Here is a 13215-nt window from a genome sequence, read left to right on the forward strand (position 1 = left end):
TATTGTAGATGTCTACATACCACACAGTATTCATTGTAAGATAATTTTATTTTTAAGATTATTAAATCACTATATTAAACAATGTGACAGAGGATAGCTAAATTCTAAACTATTACCAACCATAAAAAAAATGTATATATGCCTTGGTGTCCTTTTAATTTTTATAACATGACATCTTTTAACTTTAAATCTATCAATTGATAATAGCATTCCTCACATTCTCAAGTCTCCAATAATTTCACCAAATCTCTAAAAGATTTCAGATCAAAGAAAAAGAAGAGTGCGGTGAAAGCCAATATGACCTTCTTCTAAAATTCACCATTAGGCTCCTCTGCTGAGACTGCATTTTCCTAAGTCGCTTAACTAAAAAACCCTAATGTGGAAATCTGACATTGTCCTGGGCACAGGCATGATGCCACAATGGGCAATCTCTGATGACATGTCACAGTCAAAGCACGGGGACACCAGCCACTACACAAAGTGACCTTCAGGCCACGCAGCCAGGTGCAGGCGGGACACGACTGGATTCTGTCCTTAGACTTGAGTCCCATCCCCAAGATGCTTTGTTTTGTTTACATGCATATTCCAAAAGTGCCAAAGTACAAAACACTTCTGGTCCCACCCATTTTTCACAAGAGATTCTTAATCTGCACCAAGAGTCCCTGAGTCTAATATTAACTCAGTGCTTCCTAGCACTGCACCAACAGGGCCCTTTTATAGCTCTGCGTACATCCGTGCATACATGCACACGTCTCCACCAAGAATCTAAGTGAAATTCACAGGCTGTGGTTTGGCTCCAAGAGTACACAAAAGCCTCTATCTTTTCTTTGAGGACTTGCACATTCTTTAAAGATCTTGTAAGACCACGTCTTGCAAAGGGTCCCACGACATGGGTTTACCTGATTATTTCTGCATGCTTGTAACATTTTCAGCAGAATTACTCACATGTTTGTGTTGGTCCCAATGCTTCACACTAAACGGGAGCATTCGGGCCTGAGAGATGGCCAGGTGGGGGAAACACTTAACAAGCATGGGGTGTCCCAGCATGAGCGTCCAGGAGTTGTTGCAGGCTCCTCTAACCCTCGGCCAGTGGGCAGGCAGGGGCACACAGGCCTCCCTGGGCCCCGCTGACAGCCATTCCAGCTGGAAAAAGCAGCAAGCTCCGGGTTTGGGGAAAGGCCATATCTCAAGGAAATAAGGCAGAAAAACAATACAGCAGGATGCCCACCACCTGGCCTCGGCAAGCAGAAACTGGAATTTTGACCCAACATTTGATGTCTCTATAAAACATTTGTATTTCTTTGGTTCTGTTGTTGTCAAAAATAAATAAGAAGTTGCTGGCACCCACTCATACCTTGCTTCATCAGGGTGAGTAATCCGGACAGAGTCATTGGGGATGTAAATCATATTTGTATCTTCAATCTTGTATATTGAATGGCCTCCAATATCTGCCATCTTCCTCCGCTTAGTTATTAACACAATATAGTAGCCTTCTAAGAATCTGACAAAACCTGTGAAATAAGACAAACAAACATAATGTCACATAAACTTGGTAATGCACATGATATTGGACACGTATTTACCAAAGACTTTATACATTTCCTACTTTAATACTTCATAGCTTTATAGCTATATAAATTTCTGGCACTTACATAACCTAAAATTATTACAGGGTAGGGGCTGAAGGTGCTGCTCAGTTGATACAGTGCTTGCCTGGCAGGCACAAAGCCCTGGGCTCAGTCCCAGCACTGATTAAACCAAGCATCCTGGCATGAACTTATCATCTCGTCACTTGAAATGTAAGCAGGAAGGTCAGGTGTTCCAGGTCATCTTCAGCGAATTTAGGGCCAGTCTCAGTTACATGACATAGGCTCACGTATAGAAAGTATACTATTAGACATATAGGACACAAAGAGAACACATATTGTATATAACTTATACATTATACGTAAGATCAAGGAGAGTTGCTCAAGGGAACACTTTCAGTTCTGCATAAAGGAATCTTCTAGAAGCCTGCTAATAAAGACAAGTAAATACTGAGTTGTAAACTTAAAAATGAGTAAGATGAAACATTTTTCGATTATACTGCAATTCTATGGGCACATACACACAGCTACACGGCACAACCCCATAAGGCAGATACAAATCAAAGAAAAAAGAAACTACAGTAAAGGAAAACAATGTTAAAAAAAAAATGCAGTCTGGCTGAAGAAGAGGCTCCTGGTAGCCTGCTTTCCCAGGCTTGATCATCAGCACTGAGAAAAGGCAGAGTGGAATAAACCCATCCTCTGAAGCAGTCACCCCTGTCCCTGGCTTTCCTAACTGATTCGGCAAGAAGCTCACTTCTAACTACAGCGCACTCTGGCTGAAAGATAAATACTGGATGAACCACTCAGAGGCTTGTCCTAGATGGGAGGTTTTGGAGCATTTCAGATTTTCGATTTTGTAATTAAAGATATTCAGCTTATGTTACAGAGTTTACAAAGTAATGCTTAATTTTGTGTCAAATAAAAATCTGTATATCCTGTATCAGTGACTAACTGAAGAGCCAGATACTGGACAGACTGGTCTACAAACCAAGTCCAGGACAGCCAAGGTTACACAGAGAAACCCTGTCTTGAAAGACCCCCCCTCAAAAAAAAAAAAACAAAAAACAAGAGCCAGATATTTTGTTGCTGGGCAGTATTAAGTTCTCACAAACCCAGTACTTAACAAAACAAACACCCTTGGGCCCTAGGACTCTTGCTGAAAGTTAAAACAACTTTCCCTAGTGGTAGAGAGGGCCCGTGCTGAAAAGGCAATGGGAAGACAGTATAAACAAATGGATAAGTATCTACTCAAGAAAACCTTCTAAATCTTGATAAGAACAGCAGGCTGTGGCGTGCAGGACTCCTCTCTGAGCCAAACAGCCACCATCTTTGTGAGTTCTGCTGTGCCTGCTTGCAAAAGGTAGTACACACCGGCTTGGCCACTGGCCTTCCTTCAGAGGAAGGGGTCATGCACCCTCAGCAGAGAATCTAGACACTCCTCCCAACTGCCTTTAAACAACTCTCCTGTCACTGCTCCTTGCCTCAGGATTTAGGAGAGAGGATAGGTAAGCATTTTCTATTATTTCAGTGTCCTTTGGTATTTCTAGATAAGACTAGAAAAAACAGCTCTCTTATCTAGTCCTCACTGATCCGAAACTTCCTTCTCATGGCTAGAGTGAATATATGAAATAAGTATCCATGAGAATAATAACTGCATTCGGTACACAGCACGTCATTTTATTTGTGAGGGAGTTTTTCAAAGTCTTCATCACCTAGGGGCAGCCTCGAGCCAAAGAGGCCTCTGACTACGACAGGAGTAGCTAAGAGTGCCACCTGTAAGAGAGACATGGCAACGCTTTACCCCTGCCTACAGCTTACGTGTGTGTAGAATTAATACCCAGTTATCGGTCGATTCGCACAGGCTTTCTAGCATTGAAATCTTGGTGAGCGACGGAAAGTTGGGCAAAGAAAACTGCTGAAATTGAGCCTGTCAAGGGCGACCACAAATTCCCAGGACCACAAAAACCAACACTGCAGCAGTCTAGGCACATTTAATATAAGGGCAGCCAGCCCAGTGCGATGCCATAAGAGGACACCTATGTGAATGCAATCTAATAACTTCCCCTCACTTTCTTATACTTAATCATCAAGGGAATTTCCATTCTGAATAATACTAGCTACTAGGGCTATATATATTACATACACCTTGGGAAATTACCATCAGAAAGTTGTGCTATATGGGCTGGAAATTAAGAATTCATTGTTCTTGCAGGGGACCCAAGTTTGATCGTCAGCACCCATGGCAAGGGGCTCACAGCCTCTTGTAACTCCAAAAGCAGGGGTTTCGGATACCCTCTTCTGGCTTCTGCGGGCATTTTCAAGCACATGTATACACACACACACACACACACACTTAAAAATGACTCCTCTGGACTATATTCTAGCCCGGGTTCTCAATACTCCTGCTCTTTATAGTTTTTCATGTTGGGGTGACGGGCAACCACAACATTACTTTCTTGCTACCTCACAACTCTAAGTTTGCTGCTGCTATGAAATAATAAAAATATCCACTATGCGACCCTGTGGGGGTCATGATCCACTGGTTGAGAACGACTGTTCTGGTCCATCTAGCCATCTTATCTAGTCACTAGAGGGATGGCTCAGCAGTTAAGGGCACTGACTGCTCTTCCAGAGGACCTGGGTTTGATTCCCAGCACCTACACAATGGCTCACAACCATCTTTAACTCCAGCTCCAAGAGAAACAACACCCTCTTCCAGCCCCCACAGGCTCTGGGCATGCACACAAGTGTACAGACATACATGTAGATAAAATACTCATATAAATAAAACAACAAAACATTAATAAAAACAAATATCATAAGTTATAGTAAAATATCAGCATTAAAAGAATAAGGCTAGACTACTAGGTAACTATTAAGTTAAAAACTATTGTACTTGAGACATATTTTTCCCTAAGTCTTTTTTCTTAAGTTTAAAATACAATCAGTTCTTCAGGTGGAATTTAACCAACATGGAACTTATAAATTTAAGCATATGGATGCATATGATATTAAACAAGCCTTCTAAAGTCCTCAAACATGTATCTAATCAACAAGGAGCCTCGAAGGACTTGCCAGGAGCCAGTAGAAGGCAAATCAAAGGCGCCAACACAGAAGTAGACCTTACTGTGTTAGTTACTTTTCTTGCTAAGGGAGAAAGATTTATTCGGTTCACTGGTTTACAGTCCACAGGGTGGAGAAGATGCAGGAAAAACAAACAAACAAACAAACAAACAAAACCTCAGAGAAAGATGAATGCTGTCATTTAGTTCTTTCAATTCAGCCTGAGACTCCAGCCCACAGGATGGTGTCACCCACAGTCAGGGTGGGCCTTCCCTCCTCAGGCAAGCCTTTTTGGAACTTTCGTAGACATACCCCGAGTGTTCTCATGGCAATTCCAAATCCCATCAAGCTGACAATCAAGTTTACCCATTACCCATGCCTTACCACTCTGTCTTTATGGGCAGCTGCCAGGACCCGAAATGGGCCTCAAAAAGGATGTAGAAGCTGAGATACCGTGTTTAGAGAAAAACAACTCAAATGTGTCGGGGTATGGTAAAGGTGTCAAGAAGCAGAATTGAAATAGCCAGTGCCATACCGTCCACATAGTTAACCTCAGCAGCGATGACCCGGTCCATGCTGTGCTAGTCTAGCAGGCTTAGGAAACACTCAACATTCCAGCAGTCGAGAAGCTGTGGTTGAACGGCCTCTGCCTTCAATCCCAAATTCCCCAAAGCCCTGAGCAGTCGGCCTTTGCCGTGATAACTACCTCCCGGCATCCAAGTCCCTACAGGCACCTCTGATTTGCCTAGTCCCCTCCCTAATTCCACGCAGATCGTATTCCATCCCTCCCTAATTCCACGCAGATTGTATTCCATCCTCAGGATGCGGCGTAAATCTCCTCTGCTACCAGAAATCTCTCCTGCCCACTCCAGATCTAAGTAATACAAAGTCCAACGTGATTTAACTTTCCTTCTGTGTCTTGGCTGTGTAATTACAGCCTACAGTCACCCTGTCTGCACTAGCTTCTCACCTCTGTCCTAGCACAACCAGGCACAGAGCTATCTGTGATGGCTAATGTCACCTGGGGGTCGAGTCTGAATCTGAGCCCACTTCCAGAGTGGATTAACTGAGGCAAGAAGCCTCACTCGGGAGTGTGTGTTACCACCCATGGACGGGCCCAGGACCGAACAAAATGGAAAAGATGGGAGAGTGAGCGGGGCCCCAGGGTTCACGCCTCTCTGCTTCCTGACTGTAGCTGTGCTGTGACCACCTGCCCATGCCAATGCTGCCATGCCTCCCCTGCCATGAAGAATAGCACCCTCCAGCTGCGAGCCAAACAAACCCTTCTTCGGTTGCTTTTGTCACAACATGAGAAGAACTAACTAAAATCATCATATGAAAAAGACGTGTTTAGTGAGCTGTCATAATGAGGGGACCACAGAGCATCTAACTAACAGGAGAGGAAAGGGGGACAGAGCTTGAATAAACTGTGAAGGAGCAGGCTAAGGCTAAAACAGACTGTACTTAAAGAGATCAACATCAGGCCAGAGGTGGAGGCACACACCTTTGATCCCAGTACTTGGGAGGCAGAGGCAGGAGGATCTCTGTGAGTTCAAGGGCAGCCTGGTCTACATAGCAAACTCTAGGCCGGCTAGAGCTACACAGTGAGACCCTATCTCAGAGGATGAGGGAGAGAGAGTGTGAAAGGGAGAGGGATATCAGTACTGGGTCTCTGAAGAAGACTAAGGGCCCAGCATGGCTTGGAATCCCTTACCTTGAAGTTCAGCTGAACTTCGTGTACATGGAAAGCACACCTCTGAGTCCCAGTGACTTACACTGTACAGTAAGAAGAGAATGCTTTCCCTCTGTGATTTTGAAGAAACTTTCTCACGGAATAAGAGTTTGCTGTCTGTACTGGCTAGTTTTTATGTCAACTTGACACAAGCTAGGGTCATCTGGCAAGAAGGGGTCTTAACCAAGAAAATGCTTCTCTGGGGCTGACCTGTGGGAAAGTCTGTCAGGTGTTTCCTTGGCTGATGTTTGAGGCGGAGGGTCCAGCTCACCGGGAGCATCACCCTCGGGCTGGTGGTCCTGGATGGTATAAGAAAGCAGGCTGCTCAAGCCATAGAGAGCAAGCCAGTGAGCAGCACGCCTCCATGGCCTCTGCATCATTCCGGCCTCGAGTTCCGGCCTCAAGTTCCTGCCCTGCCTTCTCTGGATAATGGACTACACATATAGCCAAATAAACCATTCCCCCAGGTTGCCTGTGGTCATCGAATTATCACAGCAATAAAAGCTCTAACTAAGACATCATCCAGAGAAGGGGTCTGCCACAGACCACACTGTCACCTGTCCTTGGGGGAATCCTGTTCATTGGAAAGCAAGTTTTACTGTATCTGTAAGTCTAGCTAATGGTAGTGGTAATAGAGCTCAGGCTGATTTTTACTTTTCATTCCCCGGCAAGCCAGACAGAAGAGCATTCTGAGAATTTCTCTACTTGTCTACATAAACCTACCCAGTGCTGGGCACACGAGTGGGTATTGCTCATATGTTGTCTGAATGACGGAAGCAGCCAGAGCCACAGGTGACATGTTAAGACTATACAGCTGGAGAGCCCTATAAGCTCCCTTTAAGTCATTTGTATCAAAATAAACAGACAGGGGAGGGGAGAGGCACACTTCATACCGACGACACCAAAGGCTGAGACAGCTCGAAACAACCCGGAGGATCCTTTCTGGCTCATCTTCGTTCTGTTTCCGAGATCCAGTCGGCCAAGAAGTTCCCGCACTTCCTGTTGGCTGTACACGTGCTGCGAGACAAGGACAGGCCACCTGTAATCCCAGGGTCATGGATTTGCTTTGAAAACTGCAAGCTGCTTGCAAGGCTCATGGGTAAGGTGCCATGAACTGCGTAACGTACACCTAGGCGACCACTGGGGGAAGGGAGCAAGTTCTAGTACCTGGCCTATACTGACCTGCTCAAAATTACATCAGAACTGTAGACTCTAAACTTGGGGTTCAGAGGTCAAAGGGATCCACCTATTTCAAGAAGCTGGTGACCCCCTTAAAATGAGAAAGACCCTTTTGTGCACTTGAGAAAGACATGGCCCGTAACTGATAGTGCCTCAAAGGTCTCCCTCATCAACCATCCCCACCCCCAAGTAAAACCAAGAACACTTCATTATATTAGTAAAAGCTTCCAGGCAGGTCTGAGAGAAACGGGACTTCCCAAAGCAGTGCAGGAAATCAAAAGCCACATTAATGATCTATCTACAGTTGCTAGAACACAGGACATACTTCTACAAGGAGTCTAATGAAAATGATTCCAAACTACAACTACTAATGTACTTCACAAAGAGGGGCCCATACGTGTAACGGAAGTTTTGGTTTCTTTAAAAACTCAGTTATATTATGTAAATACGTTTTTATTCTAATCCCAAGTGTGAGGTTTTAGTTTGGGCTTTAGTTTGTCCACAGCTGATAAGTGCCTCCTGTGGGGTGTGGTCTTTGCCAGCTGGTAACACCTAGTGCAGCACAGAAAGGGGCGTGGTCTGGGACTCTGAGGGACATAAACAGGAGAGCCTGGGTTGAGATTCGGTGTTGGCCTGTGGCAGTTTGGAGCAGACAGATGGAGAGAAACAATCTGTGGCGCAGTGGCTTGAAGGAGACTGCTTGCTGAGTCTGCCGTTGACAGAGGTTGGGATAGCCCCCCAAAACCCATCAACCCCAAACAGCCGGGAGAAGTAAAGGGGTCTGCGCCCCTCTCGCCACTGACCTTCTCTTTCCTGCTTAGGGTTGGCGGGGTTGGAAGGGAGAGGCTTTAAGGAACCCCAAATAAAAAAGAATTTTAAAAGCAAAGGCTACCTATATGGATTCCGCCATATACGTATTTAGGCAGGAGCTTCAACCCTAAGAGTTGAGCCTGGGCACTCCCAGTCTAGACAGCACAGGATCTGCATAACAAAGCTTACCATTCTTGGTGTAGAGCAGGTCAACAGACATGATTTCCATCAACATAATAAAACACTGGGAACCCGGAGGTCTTCCCGGACTCCAACGAGCTTTCTTCCAAAGCACAGCAGCACTACACACTCTCTTTGGCAAATGCAATATTAAGTTATACTGAACCCTTAAACGGTCATTAAGGTCAATATAGTTGATTTAGAAACTATATTCATTGTTTTACTGGGGGAACGTGTGCTCTCAGAAACAAATCAAATTGAAGGACAAAGTAGAAGTCTGCCTAATTTCTCAACAGTAATTTCTAGAAGCCAGATCAGAGAATTTAGATGTGAAGTAAAACTGGGTAATCATCCCAGTAAAGGCTGTGGTTTCATCTCCCGTGAACAGTACACACCCAAGTCCCTGCTTGCAGTGAGATCTGGCACTTACCCTGTCATCAATTACGACCAAATCTTTTGGTTCCGTCCTATCAATTTTCAAGACTCGGAATTTCGTTTCTGCATTATTGCTCCCAACTAGAAAGTATCTCTGTAAAGAAAGAGAATGTCAGTTTTAAAGGCCTTTTGCCCTACAGACATTTTGTAGCCATGTTACATTGGGAAAATGCATTAATAAAGTCAGGCTGCTTTTTAAAGTATGTTTGTTAAGCACAACTAGAGGGCTAAAGGGACAGATTCCAAAAGGTCAATTATTAAATTGAAATCGTCTTAGAGCTTCATGATGAGTATCATTCTGATGTCCGAAATAAACCCAGGAAGCAGGTCAGATGGATTTAATTCTATTATAACATTAGTGATTGGCCTATGTGATGTTTAAGCTTTGCCCAGAAGCAGCAGCACTGACAAGCATTAGAAACATATAATTAGGAAGTTTAGACAATTATAGTTATTAAAATATTATGGTTTGGCAAATAAGTCTGAAAAGTTTCTGTCGAGTGTGAAAATGCCTATGAGGGGGCAACTCTGAAGCCTCGCCCCAGCCCGAGAGAGTGCAAGAGTGCACAGTCCCCAAGATCTTCCCCAGAGAAGCTACTGGAAACGGTGTTCGTCATATACCTGGAATAGCATTAACCATCACATCACTGGGAGTGATACAGACAGTATCAATGTCAAAGATAGCTTTTAAATATAAAATTCATAAGCAAAACTAAGTGGATTGTTTTATTTTCTGGCGGTGCTAAAATTCAAACCCAGAGCCCTATATACGGTAGGTAGCATACAATACACCAAGCTGTCTCCCTAGTGCAGTTACTCTTAAATTTAAAGAAGACATGTAAAATTTCATCAGCAAAAATAAGTAATGTAAAGATACTTTGCTTCAAACATGTCCTTTAAAGGGTAATACTTTTAGAACTGAAAAGATTGAGAAGAGACTGCCATCATCAGCTGGCATTTTTACCACCCCACTGGTTATGTGATGTACAGATGAAAAAGGAATTAAAAAATAAATACAACTGCCTACATCAAATGTCAAGCTGGAGAGTGTCCGCCATAGAAAGTCAAAGCACAGAGACAGGACTCACTGAAGCTTTTACCGAGTATAGAGTCATGTGTCACATGACAGCGTTTTGTTAAAGATGTTCCTCATCTTTGATGGGAACATAAGATGACATTGTCTGATAGCAACATAACTCTGTCTTGGGTTGGGCAAGGGTATTATGTTTGCAAGGAAACTCATCCAAGGAGCCCCTTCTCAGAATGTATCCCTGTCACTGCTAAGCAGCAATGAGGCCGTTTACAAAGGTCTGATCACATAACCACAGGTTATGAAGAACAAACCTATGTGAGGGCGACTAGCTGAAATGCTTAGCCCTCTTCTCCTAGAAAAGATCGAGTCTCCTTGATGCTCAGTTGTGAGGAGGTGGGAATAAAGTGAGTCTAACAACAATCAGAAAAGGAGGCTGGGGCTTGCAGTGACAGCACTCAGGGCATGGGGGAGCAGCTGGCCGCAGAAGGAAACTGAAAGGGAGAAATCAGAATCTCAGCCGTGCCTCGGCCCTTGACGCCCAACCCATTGCCACGAGGAGTGGTGTTAGGCCCAGCAAGAGCCTAAATATAAGAAGGTATGAAGAGAACTCAGGAAACTAATCATCCATCGATGCAAAAACGCAAGAGGTTCCTCTTGACCATTGCGCAATGGGGCTACCCCTGATGGTCAGCTAGGAGTGGCAGCGGGAGACAAAGACCTTAGGTTTTTAAAAGACACTAGGCGGGAATCTCCTGGGGTTTCCTTTTTGGCGATTTAGGATTGGATGAGGTGTTTAACTTTTAAAATAATTGGTTAGTTCTGGTCACCCTTAGGTCCAGTCAGCCCTGTTGTAAATATCTGATCTTCAAATCAGTTTGGAATTTCCTGCCATCCACAGTTAAATGTGGGAGGGTGATTAACTCATCCCATGTCTGTTCTGAGGAGTGGGGGTTACAGGCTTTGGATCAAAGGTCAGGAAAAGGATTGGGGCCATTTGGCCCAGTTTCCAAACAAAGCCCATCTCACCGGCGCCAGCCGGTGATTTTCTCTCCATTTAGTAGAGATCTCTGCTTGTTCTCTTCCTTATCTCTGCCCTCACAGATGGCTAACATCAGGAACTTTTACATTCCTCGGCTCTCTGGAGAAACACTAAGAGGCTTTAATTAACATGGGCCTAAAACTTGCAAATATAAGTTATAAGGCAATTAAAAGAAACATAGGTTACAAAGTTAGTCTGATTCTTTCAGTGGGGGACCAACCTGATAAAACACCCACTCAAATAAACTAGGAAGAATGATTTGCAAGCTATTTCATATTTGTTACAGAGAAGGGGGCCACCTTCCTAAGGACTTGGAGATAAACAGTGCCCAGGAGAGCAACTAGCAAGAAAAGGCCTGAAAGAGTTTGCTGTGTTTGTAGCACGAACAAGATGAAGCCAGAAGATGCTTAGATAGCACCTGACATGCAAAGTAGAATGTTCCCTCACAGAGAGCAGACCCACACAGAGAGTAGACCCACACAGACAGCAGGCCCCCATAGACACCAGGCCCTCAGAGACACCAGGCCCCCACAGACACCAGGCCCCCATAGACACCGGGCCCTCAGAGACACCAGGCCCTCAGTGGCATTTACTCTCACCTTACCATTAAGGAAATCAGGTAATCCGTGCCATCATAGTCGAGGAAAAGGACAAAATAATAGTAATAACGACAATAATAGAAGGGGAATCCCATCCCAAAGGGTAGTTCAGTTGAATCGAAGGTCCAAAATGGGACCAGCATGGGAGGGCTACCAATCTTTTATCCATCTTCTCCTAGGAGAGATACGCATGCAACTTAATAGCCACGAATGGTGTGCTGAAAGTCGCTTAACTCATGATGGTCAGAGCAAATCATCCGGAGAGACAGTGCTGTCCCAATGCTACCCTCTGCCTTGAAGGACTTTTAGACAAGACTGTGAAGAAATGACTTGTCCCACTCAGGCCAAGGCACTTTGTTACATGTGAGTTTTACTACCTGCTTCCAAAGGCCTTATGACCAGCTTGCTACCCCGCTTCAGTTAATTTTATATACCTCAAGAACTTGGGGAAGACACCTCTCACCAACCTCTGTGCTTTTTTTACTTCCAGCGCAATCTAGCCCCACAGGCGTTGGAGTTAGGAGAAAGAATGACTGGCATAATAAAGAATCACCTTTTCACTCCTGAACAATTTTTCTCTGTCATCTACACTCATGCCTGTCTCTGGGCAGACACACAGACAGATCTGATTCAGGCACTCAGTTAAGGAGCCATGTCAATTTTCAAAGAGGTTAAAACACACACACACACACACACACACACACACACACACGAAATGGTTAAGAGAAAAAAAAAAAAAAAAAAAACCTCACATGAAATTCCTTGTTATTATAGATCCTGAGACTCTAAATATTAAGTGCAGTAAGATTATGTTTAGGCAATTCATAATAAAAGAGACAGGAATCTTGACTCGTTAGTGGGCATCGGCAAATGTGTTAATGGCCTTTGGAGCACAGATCAGACGTTTGCTCTCACATCCCGACGCTGCAGGAGCTAAAGAAACAGTCCCCAGAGTGAGACGTGAGTGGGACCGGGGAAGTCATGGGACCAGCCACAAGCTCTGGCCTCTGAAACGGTCTCCTCAGAGGCTTTGTGCAGAGAATGGCGCCCTCGTGTGGAGACAGTTCTGAGGCTGTGAAGGGCCTGGGGAGGACAGATCATCACCGTCTGCACTGCCCTCTGGTGGCCACACGACATCCACTTTGGCACAAATTTGGTCTTTTTAAATAAAAGAGGTAAATTTTCCAGAAAGGCCTGTTTCCACTCAGTCTAATTTTCTCCCCGCTGAATACAGCTATTGTGTGACTCACGCTGTGTCACACTCAATAGTATTTTTCAAGATGGAGCTCATCGTTTGGGAGATTAAATTCTTTTTTATTGTTTTCCCCCTATTTGTTTTTTCCAAATCTCCACTAAAGTAACCATGCAATTAACACCTGGACTCCTCACCTGGATTCCCCAGCTGTTAGTACTGCCTTCAACGCCCTGGTTAGGTCTGGTTTTTTATTTGTTTGTTCGTTTGTTTTGTCAAGGTGACTGAAGCTAGAGTCATTTAGAAAAAACGAATCTAAATTCAGAAAAAACAAAAAAACAAAAAAAAAACCCGCCTCCACACT

General features: G+C 44.3%; 1 protein-coding gene across 1 annotated transcript in view; it reads right to left on the bottom strand.

Moving 5' to 3' along the window:
• The window catches only part of Fig4 (FIG4 phosphoinositide 5-phosphatase), a 105265-nt gene that overhangs the window by 78608 nt on the left and 13442 nt on the right, over positions 1-13215 (bottom strand). Inside the window, exons 2-4 of the mRNA XM_021648660.2 lie at positions 8984-9082; positions 7278-7401; positions 1355-1511 (exon numbers count right to left, since the gene is read on the bottom strand). Coding sequence (XP_021504335.1) covers positions 1355-1511; positions 7278-7401; positions 8984-9082 — 380 coding nt within the window. The remainder of the gene's footprint in view (positions 1-1354; positions 1512-7277; positions 7402-8983; positions 9083-13215) is intronic.

Source organism: Meriones unguiculatus, chromosome 20, assembly GCF_030254825.1.
Source record: "Meriones unguiculatus strain TT.TT164.6M chromosome 20, Bangor_MerUng_6.1, whole genome shotgun sequence".
Classification (NCBI taxonomy): domain Eukaryota; kingdom Metazoa; phylum Chordata; class Mammalia; order Rodentia; family Muridae; genus Meriones; species Meriones unguiculatus.